The sequence below is a fragment of the Amphiura filiformis genome, chromosome 13 (genome assembly GCF_039555335.1).
Source record: "Amphiura filiformis chromosome 13, Afil_fr2py, whole genome shotgun sequence".
Taxonomy (NCBI): domain Eukaryota; kingdom Metazoa; phylum Echinodermata; class Ophiuroidea; order Amphilepidida; family Amphiuridae; genus Amphiura; species Amphiura filiformis.
Genome location: NC_092640.1, coordinates 50,366,538 through 50,379,006, shown reverse-complemented (window position 1 = coordinate 50,379,006; position 12,469 = coordinate 50,366,538). Strand labels below are relative to the sequence as shown.

Genomic DNA, 12,469 nt, shown 5'->3' with positions numbered 1-12,469 from the left:
CTTCTCTGTATTCCGCTGCTGTTTTTTAGCCCAAATTAATACAGTATCAGCTTCTCTTTTTGTCTCCCGTCTTGTTCCTGCGACAGACAGACTTTGTCATTTGTCGCAACGGCAATAAAACATGAAGGGATAAACATACCTCTTTAACCGTGGCTTTCAATACGTCATTTTCTTCAGTTAAGTTATCAATGGACACGGATTGATTTGTTGCAGAAGAAGAAATATTTGAGCGTTTTGTTGTGTTCGTGGCAGAGATGCTTTCACCTGCAGGATACTTCCATACGGATATAATCTGCAGCAGGACAATAATTATGCATTGGAAAATATTATAATAAAAGTTTTTGTATTTATATGACCCATACGTAAATTCTATTATTACCATTAACCAATGCTGTTTGACCGTTTTTACCATTGCAACGAACAATATGCTGGTCAGATGTAGTGTGTGTCCCGCGTGCGTGCAGAGAAGAGTCTGCTCCTGAGTTGTATACCTCATGGACTCGCCGGTTAAGTTACGAGTAAAATTGGATAAAATGATTTAAGCCATGAAGAAAGTTTGAACAATGTTGCCAAATATGACGTATATTTGATATGCAATTTACTTGATAAAGGGTTCACAAAAAATAACTTCCCCCTAAAATTACAAGACATTTCTTTGCATAACTTGACATACATGTCGTTGATTTGAAAAATCTAAAAACCTGAGAATAAAGGAATCACTTTCCTACCCTCCCAAAGTTCTTTCCTTGAAACATCTTTTTGTTTTGGCCAAAAATAATCACATTTTCCAAAAATGATGCTTTCAGAAAAAGTTGCACTTTTCCACATTCTATACATTTAATGTACAAAAACATTCTCGATATCAATGTTTTGATTTATTTAATGGTGTTTTTGTTTTCTTTAATTTTTATGTATACGATTACCCAGTCACCCATGCAATCACCTTGCAGTATAAAACAATGATTAATTGACATGTACGGTGTTTTTCTAGAAGATTTTATTGAGCCGGTGTTTCAAAATGGTAAAATCAATTTAGGAGTTACAAAACATTTTTTTGCATAACTTAACATTCATTTTGTTGATTTGAAAAATTTAAAAACCTGTGAATAGAAAATCTCTTTGTTTTGGTCAAAAATAATCACATTTTTCAAAAAGGATGCTTTAAAAAAGTAGCGCTTTTCACATGTAATGTACAAAACTTTCTCGGTATCAATGTTACGATTGATTTAATTGTTTTTTTGTTTCTTTACTTTTTTGTCTCTGAACTATTAGTCACTCATACAACCATCACGTAGTGCAAACTAATTATTTTTGAAGCTAGTTTTGACATAAATGAGGATGTTGAGAAGTGCAACTTTTTCTGAAAGCATCATTTGTAGAAAATGGGATTATTTTTGGCCGAAACAAAAAGATTTTCAGACGAAAGAACGTTGGGACGGTAGAAAAACAATTCCTTTATTCACAGGCTTTTAAATTTTTCAAATCAACGAAATGTATGTCAAGTTATGCAAAAAATGTTTTGTTTAAGGGGAGTTATTTTTGTTGAACCCTTTATAATGTATGTACACTTTGTATTTTTTTTCTTTCGAGCATTAAAGTTAATATTTGCATACTACAAGTCATTCAATAAACTTGATTAATTATACATTGGTTTTATTATAGATAAATCAGTCAAAATATAAAATTGCTATTATGAGAAAGTTCTAGAGCTGTATATAGCTTTGCAGTCGGACTGGGAAAATGCTAAAGCAAGTGGTCCACTGGTTAAGGTCTTTGCCTTTGGTGCGAGAGGTCCCGGGTTCAATTCCCCGCAGGACCTAAAAAAAAAAAAAAAAAAAAAATTAAAAAAAAAAAAAAAAATCTCTGCTCTCCCCGTGGTTCATCTGGTAATGGCGGGGCAGATGATCCATGATAAAAAAGACCTTGTTACAGGCGGTTCCGATCAGGGTAACGCCCGATTGTCGGCTACACTTGCCTGTCCTATCAAAATTACCCCGACCAGCTATCTACGGCGACCCACTTCGTTCACCAGGTCACTTGTATCTGGCCGAAGTTTCGTCAGCGTTATCTCCTAGATTTCAGCTGTTAATGCCTAGATATGCCCGACATAAAAAAAAAAAAAAAAAAAAAAAAAAAAAAGTGTCTCACCTTAGGAATAAAGATCACAAGTAATGTCACTGTGTTACAGAAAATGATGATACCAGAGAGAAATAGGTATAATGCTTCCGGGTCATCACCAATAAGAAAGCTGACGGTCACTCCAATTGAACATAGTATGATCACGTTATAAACACTGATGCCTATAAATTTACTGTCGTTCAGGGCTTCAATGGTAACCTGAAGGGTAAAGTGGTTAATTTAAAAATCGTTTGTTAAGTTACGATCTAGCACAATCAAAGGCCGAAACACCTTATGCCAAGTTCACGCACTCTGTGCTGTATTATTGTATAACATTATTCAGTTTATGGGCACTTTTGCCCATACATAATGCTTGTACATATAAATCACATTCTATCACATCGTATTACAATGGGTTATTTGTGCTATGCTACTAAAGCCTATGAGACAGTTCATGTTTATATGATTTCCTTCGTTTTTTTAAGTTCCAGACGACTCTCTGGAGTAATTTATTTTTCGGCGAAGTCCGTTGCAGACTTGGAGATAACCGGTTGAATACTTCTTGAGACACTGTTGACACACACAAATATTTGTTGCGTCAACCATTCATTCATTTATCGGGAAAAAAAAATGAAATCTGCTCCACTTGATAGAACTGTAGTAGAGTCTTATAAACCAGAGCTCAGCAGGTCGCAGAAGACCAATGTAAATCTTTTCAGTGGATAAATGCGCACTTTTGGCGTTTTTTGCACCTCGCATCTCCTTCGCTCAGCGGCTGAAACATAGTACTTTTACTACACACAAAATATATCAAGTCCCATGTGCTCTACTTTGACCGCCCTTGTAATTTCACATCATAATTCTTTGCAGTAAGTTGCAATTTGTAATCCTCTATTATCACGTCCAATGTCATAGTAATTGGAATTACCCACTTGTAACATATTTGCAACAACAGTGTGTTTTCTGTTTTCAAAAGGTGGTGTGAAATAGAAAGCGGTTCTGTACACACATGCAAAAAGAGTTAAAAGTAAATGGGAATTATATTACCTTCCGTGTTTCCCACGCAAGAAAAGCGCCGAAAATCAACAGAATTCCTTTGTAGATATAGAGGGCGAGTAACCAATAAATGATGTAGTCACTTTCGCATAATTCAATATATGGAGATATAAGCTGATTAGGAGTTGCAGGGTCGTCCTGAGACAGAAGAATATAGATGTATGTTAATATTTACGTGAAAGTTTAGTCACAAGTCTTCAACTCTTTTTTTTTTTGTTCCGCATATTAGTAAAATGTAGAAATCCTTATTAACAATGTCTTAAAAACAAATTAACGTATTTCGTTATAATTTTTATACTTTTCTCATCGACTGTGGTATAATCGATTCCAGTGTATTTGTGGACTAAATTAGTACTAAATAAACTATAACAATGCATTTGGCTTCTTCCAGGCGGAAGTGAAGAAAATGTTTGCTTCAATGATCACGATGAGTGCATTATTAAATTGCGTGAGTTAACTTAAACAACTGCGTGTTAAACGAGCGATCAACGGCCGTTCGTCTGTATACGGGAGTGGTTACCGTTAACTGCCGTTACAGAGTATTCTCGTTACTGCCTCGAAGATGCCAAATGGACAATAATAGTTGTTATGGTTCACTCAATGCATTATTTTTACGTTTCTTAATCCCATATGTCATGAAATCATTCATCAGCTTTTAATATTGATGAAAAAAACTTTTGTCGTACAGTAATAGTAATATATATGTATTCGTTTTCGTCAGGTGAAAATTTGACATCTTACCCTTGTGTATAATTCCTTCACGACCAGCTTCATGGGATCAATGACTTGCCATGCAGTTAAGATACCAACATCAATAAGCAACAATACAGCTACCATCTTATACAGTAGTTGGTCAGTAATCACCTAAAATAAAGTAATCCATAATTATCCTGATTATCAGACGCGATAGTACTTGGGAATCTAAAATTCTCCACATTAACTACATCAGAGGAGATCCTTCCTATGCAGAAAACAACCTCCTATGTGCTATTACACTGTGATCTATTTGACAAATAGACAGCAGTGACCAAACACATCCAATTTATAATCTTTTTCATTTTGCAGGGAATAGAAATAAAGATATTATAGTCATATTGATTGGTAATTCGTGTTTTACGTCCAATGCAAAATGAAAATTCATGTAGGGTCGAATTTGACATTTTGTTACTAACCCTAACCTTTAACCCTCAAAGTAACAGTTCTCATGCAAAAGAACATAGGGGACTATTTATGAAAATGTCTTGGATTTTTGTGTTAAATCAATACATATAGTAAAGAAAATACTACTGTATACCTTTCTTTTCGGAGTTTTAAAAGCTGCAACCTGATACACCCGCCACGTCTTACTAAACATGGAACCGAAAGATAATACAAAACCAACAGACAACGCCCAAACATTCAGCTAAGTAATATGGAAAAGAAAATGAGAAAAGCGTTATAAAGATAAGGCCAAGTAAGCCCTTGATTATGATAATATATATACTTACATTTAACCACAAATGGCAAGTTTCTAAATATTAATCCAATGGCCATTAGCAAGAAAACATCTACAAAAAGAACTCTATTCATATGGGGTGGTTGGTAAGTGCATGTAGGAAAACGCTCCAATTTAAACTCTTACCCTTCCCCCTTCCGCACCCTCACATTAGTTAAAAGTCCCCATTAAAGTCCCCCCATTCCCATTAAAATCCAATGCCATCCACACCGAAAAAACGAACAGGTATTTACAACAAATCAATTCACTTTCCCATTAATAACACAATACTGTGTTGCATTGTTTCCTCCATAGAAAATAATGCACCAAACTAGGTCTTTTCAAAGCACCCGTTTTCTCGCGTTTTTATCTCAAACACTCTTGCCTTCCCTATAATTGAGTTGTTTTACGTGTAAAATATGCAGGAAACATCTCCAATGAGAAATTTACAATGATATAAATCTCGTCGTGATTGCCCTCTTATCCTTTTCTTACCTGACAGCACACTGCCTTGAAATTAAAACTGACCAATTTCGTATCGACACCACTAAAGAATATACCCGTGTACACAATCATTCCTCCAGTAATGATTAAATTGTTGAGGTTCGGACTTGAAAGTTTGACGTATCTGTCAAGATATTTTAAAGAAAAATAATAATTCTTGTTAGAATTCGATATTTGTGTGGTTAACTGCAGTTAAAAGTGTGCCATTGCAGACAGTAAACCTTAGAATTAGTCATCGTACTTTTAACGTATGGTAATATAATTATAAATATATAATAAGGATGTACCTCAATTTATTGGACATAACTTAACGGATCGGTCACCCACCTTTGCACAGTATGTTTGTGGGACCTGAGAGCACATAAGACACGCCAAATTGTATTCTGAATACAGGGAATGTCATTCTGATATCAAAAATTTGAAAATCACGATATAATACAAAATTTTTGGCAATATATTAAAGGGTGATATTTTTGACATGACATGTTCTTAAAGTTCATGTAGCCGGGAGAAAAATACGACCATTATATGCAGCGCTCGAAATAAGGCGCGTCCTTGCGTCAAAGACCCGTCAAAGTAGGCGCGGACCCGCAAATTTCCTACAGTACGGGTCCGCGTGACCCGTAAAATTGAACCAAGCAAAGATCAGAAAATCCTAGTTTTGTTGTTCCACTGGAAAATCTGGTTCACATAATAGGTCCAGCTCCTTTTAGTTTCCCATCAAGTTCTCAACCCGGGATTTCATTTTTTTACAATCTACATACCTTGATCGCCGCGGCGGACAGTAGCTAATTCTCTCTCTTGAAATTTCAAAGGCATGGGTCCGGCGTCGGACCTTTGACAATTGGTAAGGACCCTTGATATTTCAAAGGCAGGGGTCCAGAGGACCATTGGATTTTACTTCTTATTTCTAGGTCTGATTATATGACAATGTTGACCTTTTGCATTGAATATACGTCTTAGGTCAATGCAATCGTCGCTATCTGGTCCCTTATAAGCCTCACAAGGATAATAATTATTGATACATTTAGAAAGTTTGTTGCAATTGCGCAAGAAATGTATAAATCTAAAATAAATAGTTTGATTAATAAATTATTAATCAAAAATATCTAATTCCGTCATACTCCTAATTCAAACCAATTCTAGCCCTAGAATCTATTGCAACCCTACCAGGTTCCATCTTAAAGGTGATATCAGTGATACCGCAAACGTAGTATTTTAAAGGAAATTAAGCCTTTTAGAGTGAAGGATAAATTAAGTCTTTAAATATGCCATTAGGTATTTTCTTATGAAAAACATCCACTCTGGATCAAGTGTTTTAAGCTTCATAATGATATATCGATCAACACTGCCGTCTCAAACCACATCAGTGTTGCTAGAATAAGTGTCCGTACGAAAAAAATACTAATTTGTAACTTGTTTTATGATGTGTTCGGTCGTGCTCGGTAATTTCTAACATAGTTTTTACTATATTTTATTTAATGAAATGTACCCAATTTAACTTATAATTATGTTGTTTATGCTAGTGTAAACGCTGGGAATATTAATAAAAATATTAGTTTTCCACTATATGTCCTTGTTTATGAATAACAATACCAGAGGAAATGAATAACAATACCAGGGGACAGAAAACACAGTTCACCTTACCGTTGCTTGCGGAATTTAATATTAAAAACGAGAAATCCGAGAGCTAGTAGAATCCCGGCGCCAGCTAATGCACACATCGATATGAATATGGTTTGTCCAACAGTGACATGGAGAATCACAGTGGTTATTATTACTTCCGGGGTGTGATCGAGAGGAACTTTTCCATCTAAACATTAAATCATAATTTGTCTTTATCATTATGTTGACCATACATGTAACGTTTTAAACATATTTTTGACTACATGGTCTTTACCTACCCAGCAAACACAAAAACATGTTAAAAACGTTTTAAATAAGTTATATTTTGGCTTTTGGTTTAGGTAAAAACGTTTTAATAACATTAAAATGTCACGTTATATAAAGGCCATGATAACGTTTCAAAACGTATATAAACACACTACAACAATATTTTTAAATGTTTTCAAAAAATGTTATTGTAAACTATTTTTGCAAACATTTTTGCCAAATATTGTGTCAATACTTAAATAACATTATGTTAAAATATTTGAACCCAGTAAACACAGGCATTTTCTTAATATGTTTTTTTCACAACATTTTAATAACATTTAAATGTCGGGTTCTATAAAGGTCATGAAAACGTTTTTAAAACGTTTTTGAAAATATTTTGGGCAAACATTTTTCGCAAAATATTTTTTCAACCCCAAAATAACATTTTGTTTAGAATGTTTTGTATCAAGTGTTCAAGAATTTTTATACCCTTTATATAACTCGACATTTTAACATTTTCTTTAAAACAATTTGTGTTTGCTGGGCAGTACATCGTCAAAAAATGTTTTTTTAATGTTATGAAAACGTTTTATACCATTAATGTACCCTTTACATAACCCGACATTTAAACGTTTTCTGACAACCTTTTATAACCTTTTGCGAATGATGTCGAAAACGTTTTGTGTTTGCTGGGTAATTCACATCTTAACCACGGGGAAAATGGTGTCAGCTTTTGACCTATATCGTCCAAAATTTCCTTACCTGGCCACACTATATCACTTGTCCATCGTAACGGATCTTGCACATCCACTGGATTAAAATCGCCAATCTTATGTTCTAATAGATCTGAAGTTTAAAGAACATCAAAGAACAATATGAAACATATTACATGATGTATTTTATTGCACATTAGAACATGAACAATTTGATCCCTGGGCTAATCTTAGATCATTTGATATTATTTTTAACATATGTAATTGTGCATTACTCTGGCAAACAAGATTCTATGATTCGAAATAATTTAGGTAAGATTGGTTACCTTACCTTCACGAAGTTGTCGTATTATGGTAATTCCAACACGGTCTCCCTTTTCAAAACTCACAGGACCCTTAAAGAAATTAAAGTAGCAGTCTAAATTAAACACAATTAAGCGAATCTTTAAATAAATCAACGTACTATAGAACTCGTCATATAAACATACTTTCATATAAAGTGGGTAATGGTGAATCCAACGGACGAGGACACAAACCACATCAAGGATCAATAAATGGTACAAAAGGAAACCTTGAATATACGAACAACTGAAAAGAAGGAGAGCAAGGTATACCAACTTGTTGTGGGGAAACAAAATACAGACTAGACAGGGCGACAAAAAACAACAAATGTAGGCATAAAAGTTCGATAGTCAAAAATTACCAATTCCAAGGCCCACAGAAGTGTTCAACCTGCAAAAACAACAGGGATCAATGGCAATACAAAAGTGCACTGGAACAATTGATGAAAATCACTATGCACATAAGCAGAGTGTACAAAAGTGTACAAGGGAAGAAAATCACTGCACTGTGCACATATATATAAGCAGACCAAACAGACAACACCCAAAAAACCGACGTTTCGAGCAGATACACTGCTCTTCTTCAGAGACAGACAACAAAATATAAAATCAAACAGCGAAAACTACATGATGAAGTTTAAAAACAAATTCAAGTCAAAAACTGAAGGCGTGTTCAAATAGAACGTAGTAGCAAACACGACAACAAGCTCATTTTCATATCTTTTGGTAGACCTTTCCAAACTTGAGCGTCCTTGATCAGAGAACAAAATTAATATTTAATAATAATAATATTGACAGCTAAATCTTGTCTGGTGAATTAGACCTAATAGGGAAGAATTATTTAAAGACAGAGATTGTGTTTTACTAGTTCCATTACCGTAACTCCAAGAAACGAAACTCTCGCTAAGCTTTCGAAGAACACCATCATCATCTCCTTATCATCGTATGTATAATCCTCCAGTCTGCGCATGCGTCCATCTAAAAATGCAGTAGTTTTGAGTACATCTATACTTCCATTAAGCGCCAATGCAATGGCCCATACTGCGTCGTATCCGAATGGGTGTTCAATTGTAAATGTTAGACGGCTGTATTTTGGATTATTACCCAGTTGATCTTTGACATACTCGTCAAATTCACGGGCAGTCTGTAATTAAAGGAAAATATTTATAATATGTTCATCATGTTGACAAAAACAATGACAATCTAGCTCATTTTGGTTCTTACTTACTTTGATGGTATTTATCTAAAATGTTCCTTTTTTCCTGTACAGTAGTCAATCGCGTGAGGATATGGTCACACTTGGTACTCTTGGTATGGCGGTGCCCATGGGTTACTTGCGTATTTATCAATAAACAAAATATTTTTTCATTATAGATTTTTGAAAGTCTATTTTATTTTTCATTTGAGCATAATCTAGCAGTTGATGTTATTGTTGCAAACTGTGCGCACAGTAATAAAACAATAATTTGTTTAAAATATTTTATTTTTCTGATGACTTGCAGTTAATGTAAGATTTCTATTTGTGTGGCTATAGTGTAAATGATGATGATGACGACGATGATGATGATGATGGTGATAATGATGATGGTTTATATGATGATGATGATGATGATGATGTTGTTTTTGTTTTTGTTGTTGTTGTTGTTGTTGTTGATGATGATGATGATGATGGATAATACAACTGATGTCAGATGATTATTAGAGTCGTGATGGTGACGATGATGGCAGTGATGAGGGATTTAATTTAGTATGAAATTCTCAACCCCCTCCCGCACCCACCAGTCAATGTTGTTTTGATACTGAGACAGGAACGGACAATTGGTCTAGTATTGGCTCCAACATTGCTTGGGGGGGTTGCAAAGCAATATGAAACATTAATGTTTGCCACTCATGTTACTTGTAATGTTTAAACAAAGAGCACGTTTCTATGGTATCACTCACAGCATGGAAATAGTAGACATGCTCCCATTTTCGGCAAGCCCCACGTGTCAAGGCCAAATCGACTTTTACAATGTTTATTGAAGAGATAAGATATGCATAATCTTAGTTTGCGAGAAGATAAGAGGTCAAACGTGTCCATGTTAAAAATAGAATTACATGCTAGGCATGTTTGTTCCGCTTTGTCGTTTGTGTATTAATTATCATCATCATCATCATCATCATCATCATCATCGTCATCATCATCATCATCATCATCATCATCATCATCATCATCATCATCGTCATCATTATCATCATCATCATCATCGTCATCATCATCATCGTCATCATCACATCATCATCATCATCATCATCATCGTCATCATTATCATCATCATCGTCGTCGTCGTCATCATCATCATCATATCATCATCACCATCATCATTACCTGACTACTAGCCACAACTGAAACCCATACCAAGGAAAATAAAATATCAATTTTGCTGCAAACCCTCAGAGAAAATTAATATACAAATATTTAAAATCGTGTTTTATTACAAAGTATCTAATAGTAATAGGAATTTACACACAACCATGACAACTGTTAAATTAAGCTGAAATGAAGAAAAAATAGACTATAAAAAAGTCTAAAATGAAAATAAATGTTGTTTTAACAGTTTGCATATCTGAAGTCAGCAGATTGCATACTAAGCTAGCTGAATATTAAGTATGGTTTCATGCTTATCAAAAGGCTTATCACCATGCCCAGCTAGTATAATTTCATAATTATAGCAGAAGACATCATTGACCAAACACATTGTAAAATATTATTTCGATCAACAAAAATCTGAAATCTATTCTGTAGAAGTAAATACTAAGGAAAATAAAATAACGGGATCAAAATAAAAAAAGCATGTAGTATTCGAACCCCTGCGGTTAACTTTTCCCGTTTAAATGGTACGCGCTCTACCAATTGAGCTATTTAATGATACTCGATTTGTTTGGGATAATTTAGACCATATCAATGTATGAGTTTTACGGTATGCAGACACAATAAAGATTTTAATACTATGTCTCTATACTGTTTACTGACTTGCATACCGTGCAATTTTCTATTTATGTCAAGTTTTGGAATCTAATTTGTGAAGAACAGGTCTGAATACCGTGGTTCTCTATTCAATAAGCCAATTATTATTGCATAAAACAAGTGAATTAGTTTTTAACACTTTTTATTCGTTTATAATGAATCTATAGTACAAAGGTGCACGTAGAATAACAACACCTCAATAGCTCAGTGGATAAGGAGACTGACAGTTAACGGAAGGGCGTGGGTTCAATTCCCGGCATTTTTTTTCCATTTTTTTGTTTTAATTTGCTTTTGCCTATGAATAGGCCTCGTTGTCCGAGTCGTGGGTTCAGCCGCGTAACATGGGGCGCGCTTCGCGCGTCCTAAGCCGCGTAGCTGCCTCGTTGTACGAGGAAATGAACCAGTTCTAGGTAAAGACAATGTACGTGTGCATGGAGTTCGATAATGAACGATAAACCAAATCATATCTATTCAAATTCTTGAGACACCGCTAATTAAAATCTATACTCTCACAGATTTCTTTATTGATCATAATTATTTTTGTTAAAATTTGAACCGACGTAGGTGTCATCTGAGATTTTAAAAGGGATAAGGTGCAGATTTTTAAGTAAAAAACAGGCGACAATGGGACTCGAACTCTAGATCTCGTGATCACAAAGCATTAACAAAACCACTATAAACTGTAGGAGGGCCGTTGTTAGTTGTGCAGATTTATTTATAATAAGTATAACGCTAACGGTCGACACAATCAGTTTAAAAAGAAATCAATGTAATTTTCTTTCTTTAAATTTTGTCGACCGTGGGGAAGTTAATGAATCCAAATTCCAAATTTATTTTTACAACCCTAAATACATTGCTAACAAATATATTCGGAGTAAACCGATAAAATTATGTCTATTTGATACGTTTCAGTTAAGTTTTCTATCACGCCACGGACCATACGTACATTGAATAACCTAATATACATTATAAATCGATTAACTGTTCAGAGAGTTCCTCGTGTCGCAGCGGTAGAGGCTGTGACTTGTGAACTATAATAGGTTATAATGATAGCAATGAGTTCGAATCTTCTGTAGTGCTATTTTTTAATAATATTACTTTTCCTATCCTCTTCTGTACGATATGTTTAAAAGCTTTTTTTACCTCAACTTCTTTCTTTCTTTCTTTCTTTCTTTCTTTCTTTCTTTCATTCTTTCTTGTTCATATTGTCAATTTACACTTCTTCTGAATTGTGTAGTTATCCAAATTTCTTTATACACACCTTGCTCCTAGCGAGTGTGGCTCCATACTTACATGTTAGCAATATTCCAAATTGGCCGATGTTTTTGCCCCCAAGCACTAAGTATGATATCATACTTATCGAAAGGACGATACGCACACA

General features: G+C 34.6%; 1 protein-coding gene across 1 annotated transcript in view; it reads right to left on the bottom strand.

The window, feature by feature from the left end:
* The window catches only part of LOC140167740 (gamma-aminobutyric acid type B receptor subunit 1-like), a 36,221-nt gene that overhangs the window by 262 nt on the left and 23,490 nt on the right, over positions 1-12,469 (bottom strand). Inside the window, exons 7-16 of the mRNA XM_072191035.1 lie at positions 8,959-9,225; positions 8,072-8,135; positions 7,790-7,873; positions 6,800-6,965; positions 5,144-5,276; positions 4,469-4,576; positions 3,916-4,038; positions 3,166-3,312; positions 2,149-2,337; positions 140-292 (exon numbers count right to left, since the gene is read on the bottom strand). Coding sequence (XP_072047136.1) covers positions 140-292; positions 2,149-2,337; positions 3,166-3,312; positions 3,916-4,038; positions 4,469-4,576; positions 5,144-5,276; positions 6,800-6,965; positions 7,790-7,873; positions 8,072-8,135; positions 8,959-9,225 — 1,434 coding nt within the window. The remainder of the gene's footprint in view (positions 1-139; positions 293-2,148; positions 2,338-3,165; positions 3,313-3,915; positions 4,039-4,468; positions 4,577-5,143; positions 5,277-6,799; positions 6,966-7,789; positions 7,874-8,071; positions 8,136-8,958; positions 9,226-12,469) is intronic.